The sequence below is a fragment of the Copadichromis virginalis genome, linkage group LG17 (assembly GCF_057382275.1).
Source record: "Copadichromis virginalis isolate Kocher_CV1m ecotype Utaka linkage group LG17, C_Virginalis_male_GT1.1, whole genome shotgun sequence".
In the NCBI taxonomy this organism is placed as follows: domain Eukaryota; kingdom Metazoa; phylum Chordata; class Actinopteri; order Cichliformes; family Cichlidae; genus Copadichromis; species Copadichromis virginalis.
Genome location: NC_140634.1, coordinates 9,412,583 through 9,424,262, shown reverse-complemented (window position 1 = coordinate 9,424,262; position 11,680 = coordinate 9,412,583). Strand labels below are relative to the sequence as shown.

The following is an 11,680-nucleotide window of genomic DNA, read 5'->3' as shown; positions in this document are numbered from 1 at the left end:
TATTACCAACCTGAGAGTTCATCCGCTGGTCATTCGACATGACGAATGACTTCTGAAGTCTTAATTCAGCTCAAGACGCTGTAGATTCCCGTCGGTAACACTTTCGGTCCGCTAGTAAAACGTAGTTCTATTAATCTGCGCTTGAACCAGAATCGGATGTAAGTTCCAAAAAACTGAATTTTGGAACTGAAATTGAATTGTAGAACTGAAACTGAATGGTGAGAAGTGAAACTGAAATTATTCGAGAGCTGAATTTTTAAAGGATAAAATGCCGTTTCAAAGCAAATCAATTCATTTTCAAAATATAAAATTCAATTTCAATTTACTGATGATCATTTTCAAACCATAAATTCAATTTCAAATTAGACTAATTCAAATTCGGTTTTCAAAAGCATTTATTCAAGTTACAATTCAGATTCAATCTGAGCAATTCAAATTCAAATTTAACTTATTCAAATTCAGTTTCTGATGGCACAGATTTCTGCCCATAGAGATGCATCAGTGAGCCTTGTCAGGGTGTTAAGGAGGGAGTTGGTTGCAAATCAGAACACACATCTCCTACTGTACCATTACATTCCTCAAGTGTTAGCATAGGCAACCCTCTCTCGCCAGCTCAATCAGCACTAAACAATAACAATGCAAATATAACAGAAAACAGAATGCAGGACACGTTCTGAATCGTATAAATAGAAGGTTTGAATATCCATGAGTAAGAATATATGTGGAAATAGAATCGTTCATTTTTAAAATTTCTTGTTTTTTTCAGATCTACTAAGCTTCTGGTCGGAACTGAAAAACACGGAGCTGATGCTGAAAAGTACAGTTCTGACAAAGCACAAAACAAATGTCATCTTTATGATTAAAGCCCAATGCAGCCAATCTTAAACCAATATTAAAGCATGAAGTTGATGTCATGTTTTAACATGTCAAGTTTTAACATAACATCAGTTTGTTTAGTCTGTCTGCTTCCTCTTTGTGGCTCTCAGCCCAGAGTAACAAGCTAGGCAGAAAATCAACAGGCAGCTCTGGTTGAAAAAGGAAAAAACACGGACAGGTGTTAGGAGCTCGGCGACTTTGAAAAAGGGCAAAAAGATACCTTGACAAAACATGAATAAAATATATCAAATCAGACATTATTCTGGGATATTCCAAGTTTTTTAAGCAGTTAGTTTCCACAAAAAGTAAACTAGTGACAGGGTCATGTGCACAAGACTCATCTGTTCATTTATTATGAATGAAGGGAGAGTTGACTGTCCTGCATGGTCTCATACAAGAGCTACATTACATTACTGAAAATCTTAATAGTGGGTATGAGATCAAGGTGTCAGAGCTCGCATGCTGACAACTATCCACCACCAAAAACACCTTCAAATGGAAGACTATTGACAGAACTGGACCATGGAGTGACGAAAGAAGGCTGGCCTGGCTCCTGTACTACAAACCACATACCCACAATATCTTTTTCTTATCTGCTTTCTCTTGATCTAACATTGACAGTCAAGCTAAGCAGTCACAAGATGGCTGTTATCAGTTTGATAAGTTAACCCGCACTGTTAAAAAAATCCGTAAATTTAGGGGTCCCTTTACCGTGGATTTGCTACGGATTCGCTCCGTTTTGCGAAATACGGAAAGTTTGCTGTTGCGCAAGGCAGAATTTTCTCCCCCAGCCAGAATATTCCGACGCCATTACTTTCAGTGCGGTCAGTGCCTACCTAAATTTCTGCAAGTCACAAGGAAAGTTGGAAACAGGTTGGTTGTGTGGAATGAGAATGAGAATGGAGTGCCACCTTGTTCCCCCTCGTACATTAAATTGGTCTCGATAGGCAGTTGGTAGTGGTGTGTATGTGAGTGGACGTTTGCTGCTAGCTGCATTAGCATTAGCCAGCCGCCTGCGCTTCGTAAGTACGTCAAAAACCATTTTTTCCCTCCCTCTTACATGAAATTTGGTCTCGATAGTCAGTTGGTAGCCGTGTGTGTTTCATGGTAACATTTGAATGTGTGGGTTTTGCGTTATTTTGAAGCGTGGTTTGCCCAACTAAAGTTAACGTTAGCCTATAAGTTGGATGCGCGCGCTTGTGTGTGTGGGTGTGTGTATGTGTGTAAATTAGCCACATGTGTGTATTGTTATAGCTCGCTGTGTTACGTTAGCATCCAACTGAACATGGTAATAATTAAAAGGGGTGATAGTTAAGTAGAATCAGATTTCATTGCAGAAAACATTGCAGCCCAAAGAGAGTGGCCCATGCAGCCCAACACAGATTACTTATTTGAAGGTACCTGAAAAGTGAATATGCTTCACTGTGCTGATATAAATTTATTGTTTTCATATTGATTCTGTTCTGATTCTGGCTATCCGTCAATTGGCAAATTCAATCTCTTAAAAATGTTGACTTGTAACATTTGTGGCTTTAACGCTCGGTCTTCGACTGATTACTTGAAACACTGCCGAACACACAGAAATAATAATAATGTATCTTTTTTATGTGGCCATAGGGATTGCAGAAGGAAGTTTAACACATACAGTAGCCTTGCTGTGCATATGTCACGAGCTCATGTAGACAGAAGGAGCACACAAACATGGAACCGTAATGTGTCTGTACAGTTAAGGTGCTTGTTTAATTTTTGCAGCAGTGAATATGATGATCTTAAAACTTTAAAGTGTCATTTGAGTGGTCACATAGATGAGGGTTTGACTGTAACGTGTCCCTTTGATGGATGTTCTAAGACATTCAATGTAAAGTCATCCTTTTTAACGCATATTTCCAGATACCATAAAGGGTGGGATGTTACCAAGATAGCCCCAGTTCATATATGTGAACCAAGAGAACGGTCTTTCCAAGGTGAAGGATCACATGTAGAACCTGAAGAACCTGAAAGTTTTAACATTGATGCAGAACAAAGTGATAATTTCTGCAGTGATCAAGTGAAAGACAACTTCACAGAGAGTCTTGCTCAGTTTTACTTGGGTTTACAGGCAAAATATTTGGTTCCAGCCTCCACAATAACAGAAATAGCAAATGAAATGAGAACTATAAGTGATATTCAACAGGAATATACTGTGGATGCACTAGCCTGTGAACTGGGGCAGTATGGTGTTCCAAGGGAGACTGTAACATCTCTTGGGAATAGTATATACGAGCAGAGCCCTATGCACAAGGCATTACATTCTTATTTTAAAAGGTGCATTAGGGCAAGTAAGAACTTCATAAATGTAACCAAGTCTCTGGCTGAACGGCACCAGTTGCTTCAGGCTTATCAGTCTTGTGGTACCTTGTTTCGTTCCCAGGTTCATGTCTCAGACTCAACACGGTTCTATCCAGAGCTCTATGACCAGAACATAAAGACAGTGGTTGGAGAATTTGATTTGAACTCAAGTAACTCAGTTGTCACAGAGAGTGTGCAGGTTAAAGGCACTACATATGCAAATGGAATGCTGAGCTACGCAAAAGGACTACTGCAGTTAGGACAAATAGCAAGCATTTTTGTAAAAAATGAAACTACTGTCCTACTTTTGCTTCGAGGGAAAACTGCCAGCTGGATACCTGATCTTGGACTCTATGAACTTGATGAAAATGCTTCTGACCTGTTCAGTTGCCATGATTTGAACAAACTTGATGATTATCATCCACTTTATTCTTACCAGAGAGGTACTCGGTGGCTCATTCCTCTTAAACACACACCAACATGGAACTTGTGAAAAACTATGTCAAGAAAGCAATGCCATCGCTAAGTAGCGATCAGATGGATACACTCATGGCTAAACTGGAGGAATTAGGAGTTCTCTCTGTAGATGACCTGAGCCTTGTGGACCCGGAGGACATTAAAGACACTCTGCCATTCATTCAGTGCAAAAGATTCGTCAGAGCTGTCAAAGCATTGGAAGCAGGTGAGTTTTTGCCCCTCTGTTTTAATGCAAGTTTTCTGAAACTACAAAGGTTTATTCCAAAAATGTAAAAAAAAGTTGCCATCAGCTGTACATGGCAATAATTACTCTATAATTGGTTTTCATAATTAGGTCCATTTGTATTCCTGGTTGACCCAAACTGGACATTGAGGACCAATGTATTAATTGATTTGCAACAATTGTGATGTGTTTAATTTATGGAGATGTTTGTCATGTCATCCATAGATTCACAAACTCCACCGCAGTTCACCCGGCCTGGCCCCTCATCAACACCTGAACCACAGAGGTTTCAGCTGCCCTCAACACCACCTGAGACAGCCGACTCCCCATCCCAAGACACATATTCTGTACCATGGCACAAATTTCCCTCAAAAGTCATGGATGAGTTGCGTGAAAAAAAGTACATAATGGGGAAAGACAGACGAGAGATGGTTCGGATCGTCGCTGAAGATTACCTCCATAAACACCCAGGAAGACCTGGTAGACAAAAGCTGAGGGAACTCGCCAGTATGATTGTAGGACAATATCCTGCCTCCTTCAAGCTGACAGAGCCGTTTGGAAACAAACCTTTTGCAAAAGATGGTTCTGAAACTCTCTTTCGTCAGCTGGAACACAGAATTGAAAATATGAAGAGGCCACAAAGCTCACTGAAGAGGCAAGCAGGGGGTGAAAATTCAACAAAGAAAAGGCCCAGGAATTCAGATCTGTATGGATGTGTGGCGTGGGATCCAATCATTGAGGGGGCCGTGTGTAGAGAAGACCTGCTGTCTAAACGAGATGAGTTGAAACGTGCCTTTCAAACCCAGGATCTTCAGGTGGGTCTGCAATCATCCATTACAGATACAGAAAGCTTTATTAATCCTCGAAGGGCAATTCGGTTCCTACAGTCCACCATCTAGACATACAACCATTCACACAGCAATAGTATATAGCAGGAGTAATGCGATAAGGTCTGGGTCCAAGTACAATTTAGGACACATTGTGAAATTGTAGATCGTCTGTAGATCACTATGCCCATAGTCAATTGAAATTGATACCCCGTTTTATTATTTTAATTGGTTAGTTTGACTAACTGTTTGACTGTTTGTCTAACTGCCTCATATCTTTAGGAGTCATCTGTTCGAAAATTGATGACTGAAACATATCCCATTCAGCGTGAAATCCTCAACGATGATGATACCACTATTGCCGTTGTAAAGGACGAGTGGCCGTTCCTGTTTGAAGTTCCTCACCTGTTTGATCATGCATCTAAACTCCTTGGCTTCTCTGTACAAAACAAGCTGGCACAGGTGTGTTGTTATTGTTATTATTATGATTGTGCTGTGCTGCTCCATATGGAGAGAATTTTGTCTTTATTAATCAATCAGAAAAAGATTTGCAACCAAAAAGAGAGTTGAGACCAAAAAAGATAAACTGGCAACCAATCAAATAGAATAACTTGGATGAACAATCAAATGGAATAGATTTGAGACCAAAAATCAGGAAGTGACAACCAAAAAAGCAGGACATTTGAGATCAAAACAGAACAGGTTGCAAATGAAAATGAAATAATTCATTTTTATTTTTATTTTTTTCAAAATTCTCTCCATAGCTCCAAACGAAAATGAGTGTTAGTCTTATGTACTTGTACAAAATTAACACCTTGAACCTTGAACAGGAACTTTCCAAAAAAGAAAAGGGGATCAATGACTTCCTTGACTCCAAAGGGATGAAGATGGGCGAAGGTCCAATACAGCTCATCTGTGGCATTTCAAAATACTTCAAGGAAGACTCTTATAAACTCTTCCACAAAAAAGAGGTAGATGTTGTAGATTTTAAACTGTGTGCAAGATAATTATTTGCATCCAGTGGTGAACCAAGTAACCAACCACAGTAGGAAGTATAGATTCCCCTAATTGTGCTGCTGATATTCTCTATAAACTCTCTATCTATAAACTATTTACATTAATGTTTGTGCATAATGGCTACCTCTGTCTGATGAAGACACTAGCAGATAGTCAATTTGCCAGCAGGTTTGTGTGCACTGGAAACATTAATTCATGTATCATGTCTGTCACCAAAACAGATCTCTGCAGATCCTGAAGTCGAACTCCCAGTGACCCCATTTAGTATTTATTTATTTATTGTCATTGTCAAGAACAATGAAATTGCGTTTGGGGCTTCCATACAACCCAAAAAAAAGAAGAAAATAATAAATACCCCTTAAAACCCAAGTGTACATATTTAACCCAGTGTGACTCCAATGCAATAAGACAATCCTTAGCAATAATGTTCGTAGAAATTCAGACAAAGACCTGAGAAACATGACAAAATACAACAATGCAACCCATTCAATATTATTGTACTGTGAGATATGATATCAGATATGATAGTTATCTATTTAAGAAAGAGGGGGGGGGGGGGGGCAGGAGGGGGAAGAGAATAAAGATATGATGCACCAATGCAGACCAGTTCATTGCTATTAAGAAGTTGGATATGGTTATTGTCTGTGAGAGGGGGGCAGAGAGTTCAGGAGCCTCACAGCCTGTGGATACAGGCTGTTGGCCAGTCTGGATGTTCTGGCCTGTATAGACCTGTACCTTCTCCCTGAGGGCAGCAGATGGAAAAGGTGGCGTGCAGGGTGATGTTGGTCCCGCAGGATACTGTGCACCCTCCTCAGACAGCGAGTGGGGAAGATATTACTGATCTCTGGCAGACTTGTTCCAATAATTCTGCCAGCTTCTTTCACCACCCGCTGGAGTGCTTGCTGATCGGCCTTGGTGCAGCTGGGGAACCACACTAGAAATCCATACGTCAGAACGCTGCTGATGGCACAGTTGTAGAAGTTCAACATCAGAGATCTGGGAATGTGTGCATCCTAATCAGAGGTTTGTAGTTAATCTTTTTTTGTATCCCAGCAAGCTGTTGTTAGCAGTTGTTATAAGCTGTTGTTGTGTCATATTTATTAAAGAAATGTTTTGCTTGCCTTAAAATATAGGATTTTTTTTTTTTTGTAAATGGTACATGGTTTTTATCTGTGTTTAAGGTGACCAGCAATTCAAGATTGCTGTTGATGGGTTACTTGTCAATGACCACATCACCTCTCCCATTGTGGCCTTGAGCTACGTCTTCTCCATGTTTTATGTCTGCAACGTCCAATACCCACCGGAGATGGCTTTTACTCTCGAATTCATGCAAAGGTAAGCACTCATTGTTTGGAAATACTTTGTAAATGTGACTTTGCCGTGCCTTTCTGCACCTGACCTGCTTTTTGTCAATCTACACTAAACCCGTTTGTCTGAGATGTACAAGCTCAAAATGTGTCGTCACATGCTGTGAGCTTTTAGATCAGCTGTTATTGGCTTATGATCCCCCTGAATATGGATTTGTTCAGAGATTTTGTAGCTCCCTGTTGAAGACTATTGTTGGAATAAATGTGTCATATCTTTTTAAAGGGCAGGTAACAGGCTTTTTGCTTTAAATAGTGTCCTAAGTCAATCAATAACAAAACAAACATAACATGATTCTAGTTGGGAAATGGAGCAAAAACATATTTTTCTCAGAATGGTTTGTTCACACAAAATTCGTTTGAGCTATCTCTTTAAAACCATTAGCACCTGAGACCAGGTTATGTCAGTGGTGGGCAAACCTTTTCATGTCAAAGACACACAAACTGAAATTTATTTGGCTGCAGACCCCAAACTCAAAATATGTTGTTCCAGGGACACCCCCCCCCCCCCCCCCCCCCCCCCCCCGAAGGAAAGACTAAACATATTAATTTAAAAAATACTACATAGTGGATTCATGCCCAAATGTTAATACTTGTACTGATGTGTAACGTGCACTGAATGTCACAGTTTCTCCACTCCATGTTTGAATAACCCCCAGGACAGTCCGTGTTCAAATGTGCTGTTACACCTTTTGATAGGACAATGTCAACTGTGTTTTCTATCCCCTTCTGTGTTCTGTGCATTTATAATATCCCTGCATACACATTGAGGATGCATGCTGTCATGTGTTGGTGATAAGCAGACTTCTCACCCTTGCAAACATTTCTGTATATGCGCAGTGTGAATGCATGTGTCTTGAAAAGACAAAGGAAGAGATAAGCTTAGCCACTGGCACCAGCACCACAACAACATTGGGTTCTAGACAGATGGTCAACTAGAATGATAGAGAGGTTCACACATAGGGGCATATTGAAGAAAACAAATGTAGGATTTTATTGAACTGCTCCACTCCTGTCAAGCCACACTACATGTGCAAACTTTGTCTGCATATCACTATTGTTTTGTTTTTTTTCCTCAGAGTTTTCTTTGGGGTCAATCCTGAGCGAGGCTCCAAGGCAGAGAAGAAGGGGAAGAAACGGCACTTCATTCCTCCACAGGTGTGCAAGCTGGTTTCTCAGCTGAAGGAATTTGAATGCAAGCAGAAGGAATCTGAATGGGCCATTTGAGTTGTTCTCAGAGCTCAGAAAATACCTTTTTGGACTGAATGTACACACACACACACACACACACACACACACACACACACACACACACACACACACACACACAAAGGCGAATCCAAAAACATGGGGCTTGGGAGTAGAAATACAGATTTTTACAGTATTAGGTGAGTTCAGATGTTTTAACTAGATGCCCACAACACACATGCTGCAGTTTCAAATCCCCCATGTTACGGGGGAGGGAAGGTGGGCGATATTTGTCATTCCAGTTAAGCTTTTCCTGTCATTGTGGAGTTGGAGGTGCAAGTTTTAATTTTTTTTTAGTTTTAAGTTGTTTTAAGAGTTTTAAAAATCTCTTTATGGCATGTTGCACAGTCATCCTTCTAAGGTCATGGTTGTTATTGCTGCACTGATGTTTTATAGAAAAGTTGTATAATGTAATACTTCTAATGTTCTATTTGTTTTTTGTAGAAAGGTCAGCCACTGGTTGCAGAGCTCTGCCTGTCGGTGTGATATGTGGAGTTGGAGGTGTAGGTTTCTGCATCCTCCTGGAGGGGGCTCCTCATTTTGCACTGACAGGTGAGACAGCAACAGCAATGCTGGCAGTTTTATTGTCTTATTTTGTCATTGTATTTAACAAATTAATTTGTTATTAATGCCTGTCAGCCTGTGGATGCTAAAAAGTTGCTAGATTTGGCATCTCCCTGTTAAAGGACATGGCTGTACTTCTTTGAGAGAACAGCTGGTTTATGTATGTAAAATTTATCTGAATGTGAAGGTGATGTTCTGAATGTTTTAATGGTTGTAATGTAAATATTGCAAATCATTCACCACAAAAAGTGAAATCACTTTAAAGCACTGGCAGCTGTTAAAGGAAATAAATAATTGCTGTGATTCTACATTTGTGCTTTATTGATGGTAAACGGTATAGAGAATGGTACAGAATTAAACATTTTAGGATGACTGAAGTGTCCGTAAATGGTATGGATTGAGTACTTAAATAATACGGAATATTCCATTTTAGGTTTGATGGAACTGTCCGTAAATGGTAAAGAAAAAGTCAGGTAAATCTACGGAAATATCTGTTATAGGGTTTACGGAATTGTCTGTGCAATAACTCCAAAATTTATGGAAAATACGGAATTTTCCATTTTAGGTTTGACGGAAATGTCCGTCATTGGTTTGGCTGCAAACAAGTTCTCCTGAAAAGGGTGGCATTGGCAGGATTTGACAGGTCACAACCATGGATAAGTCTACTAACAGCAGAGCAGCTAGTCTTACAAGGGAAGAAAAACTATATCTCATCCTTGTCATGGGAAAAGTAGTCTACAGTAGTTAAGTACTGAAACACACACAGTAAGAATGTATGTGTGTTTTAAACACTTTCAGATGGCTCAGTAAGACCGAGTTCATTAATAGAATAAATAGGAATATATGAATAAAGCCTATTTAAAGAGAAATGTTGGCAAAATTGTAAGTTAACAGAATATGAACATTCTGTCATTAAAACACAGGATAATCTAATGAATTACAATTATTACTCCATTAAATTTTCATGTGTGTCTGTGCATAAGATAGTTGTAGTTTTGTTTTGTTGCTTCTTTTTAATATCAGCCTACTGTGACGACCTCTTGTGACAAGAGAACGAGCTTTCCCCTCTTCATCTAGGAACCTAGATTCCTTACAGGTGCTCATCAAAAGACTTTAGATGTTATAAAAAAAAAACTTAGGACCTTTTGGCTCTTTGCACACAGAGGTCTGAAGGATCTTTCAGGAAGGGGACACATTTTTCCCAAGAACTGATTGGTCAGTGGTTGGTGAAAGTATTCCTGCTAATAATCTGGAACATAACTTGCTCTGCAGCAGGTTAGTCCTGCAGCATAAGTTACTATGGTGATGTACCCTGGTAAGAAGTAACTGCCTCCGTAAAACTGAAAACCCAGCACTAACACCACAATTACCTGGATAATCCTTCTTTGTAGTACAGGCCTCTGGTCTGAACAATGTTTCGTGCATGTCCAGATACATGCTAAGACATAAAGGTAGAAAAACAATGGAAAGTGACATTCCATGCATCTCTGTAGTCGTTAATTTCTCACATAACACCTACTTAAACACTGTTGCAGGGGCATAAAGTGCTCTGCCAAACTCCAAAACACTGTTTAAGAGTTTCAGAAAGTGTTGACTTGGACCCAAATTTTGATCCAGCATCCACTGGATGTGTTGGAAAACAAACCCAATGCAAACAAGGCCTAATCTCTGAGTTTACAGTATTCCACAATGTTGCCTTATACACCTCCAGAGATTTTGTTGGGTACATCTCTTGGTGCATCAGAGCTGTTCTTGGGCCCCGAGGAATATTAGGCAGGGCTTTTTTTTTGTGAATAGCACAAAGAAATTCTGTCTTAATTTTATTATTTAATAATTTTTTGAGTCTTGAAAATAATATGTGAGTATTTACAGCAGCAGTATAGTAGTATGTGCAGGCTTTTGTCTAACACAAGAACCAGCCAGGGCATAAGTGAGGTTCATCTATGTAAGTCCCGGGACACCAGCATCATGTGTTGGTTACACATACCATTTTTGCTAAAAACATTCACTCAGAATGGTTTGAGTTTTCTAGCGACTGGTTGACAAAAAAGGAAGGCACCATAAGTCAGTTTCACCCTATGCTATAAAATAAATGTGCTTATCTCAAGGTTGTCCACAGGCCCTGTCAGAGTAAGGCCAGGCGGCTGAAATCTAACCCTAGGTATTCAGCGCTTGTGACAGACAGTCTCAGGCCCATAGGAGTCTCTTGAAAATGTACTTGTCAAGGTTATGAAACTTCTCTGAATCAATCTTTCACAAAGCGCCTTTGATTTCAATGTAACACCATCTGAAACAGCAACTTTCAGAATTCCACCTTAATAGATAACAACTATCAGCAAAGCAATGTAATGTTCTCTCATCTTCAGCACTAATTGCCCAGCAGAATATTGCATCGGCTGAAATCTTCAGTGCTGAAATCCAAGTAATGCGACCTCATGTCCTTTCATTTCTGAGTTTTATACACACTGGCAGTCTCCTAGTTTCCTCTTGCTTAGATCGATCGTTCATTTGATGAGTTCGCGTTGTGAGGGTTTAATGCGGTGTGCTCACAATAGTTACGAGCCAGGAGTCATTCGCCACGGTGAAGGATTTCAGGTTGGCTAGAAGGAAAAGCAATGTTTAAAATCAAATCAGAAAGAAAGGAAGTGATTTGATTTTAATATAAAAATGTTTTAAAAATTAATAATCATACATTAAGTACACGATGGTTGTTATTAGTTTCAGCTGCCACTTATGTTATTTTCATTTGGAGGTAA

General features: G+C 39.6%; 1 protein-coding gene across 2 annotated transcripts; it reads left to right on the top strand.

Moving 5' to 3' along the window:
- The first annotated feature begins 2,843 nt into the window (after positions 1 to 2,843).
- Positions 2,844 to 9,411, top strand: LOC146688978 (uncharacterized). Of its 2 annotated transcripts, XM_085437044.1 has the most exons (9): positions 2,844 to 3,886; positions 4,130 to 4,719; positions 5,014 to 5,193; positions 5,562 to 5,702; positions 5,970 to 6,007; positions 6,755 to 6,771; positions 6,930 to 7,083; positions 8,192 to 8,270; positions 8,805 to 9,411. In XM_085437044.1, exons 1-9 carry the CDS (start codon positions 3,685 to 3,687, stop codon positions 8,844 to 8,846), a joined length of 1,443 nt encoding a protein of 480 aa, XP_085293170.1. In that variant the 5' UTR covers positions 2,844 to 3,684; the 3' UTR covers positions 8,847 to 9,411. The 2 variants fall into 2 exon arrangements, with proteins under 2 accessions (XP_085293170.1, XP_085293169.1); XM_085437043.1 differs by lacking the exon at positions 8,805 to 9,411 and having other exon boundaries at positions 8,192 to 8,630.
- Positions 9,412 to 11,680: the final 2,269 nt, after the last annotated feature.

What these genes read in the sequence shown, in the direction of transcription:
- LOC146688978 (XM_085437043.1), top strand. Translation starts at nt 3,685, where the DNA reads ATGGAACTTGTGAAAAACTATGTCAAGAAAGCAATGCCATCGCTAAGT. An exon ending in TGTCAAAGCATTGGAAGCAG is followed by an intron (nt 3,887 to 4,129) that starts GTGAGTTTTTGC and finishes TGTCATCCATAG; the next exon opens with ATTCACAAACTCCACCGCAG. An exon ending in AACTCTTCCACAAAAAAGAG is followed by an intron (nt 5,703 to 5,969) that starts GTAGATGTTGTA and finishes TCACCAAAACAG; the next exon opens with ATCTCTGCAGATCCTGAAGT.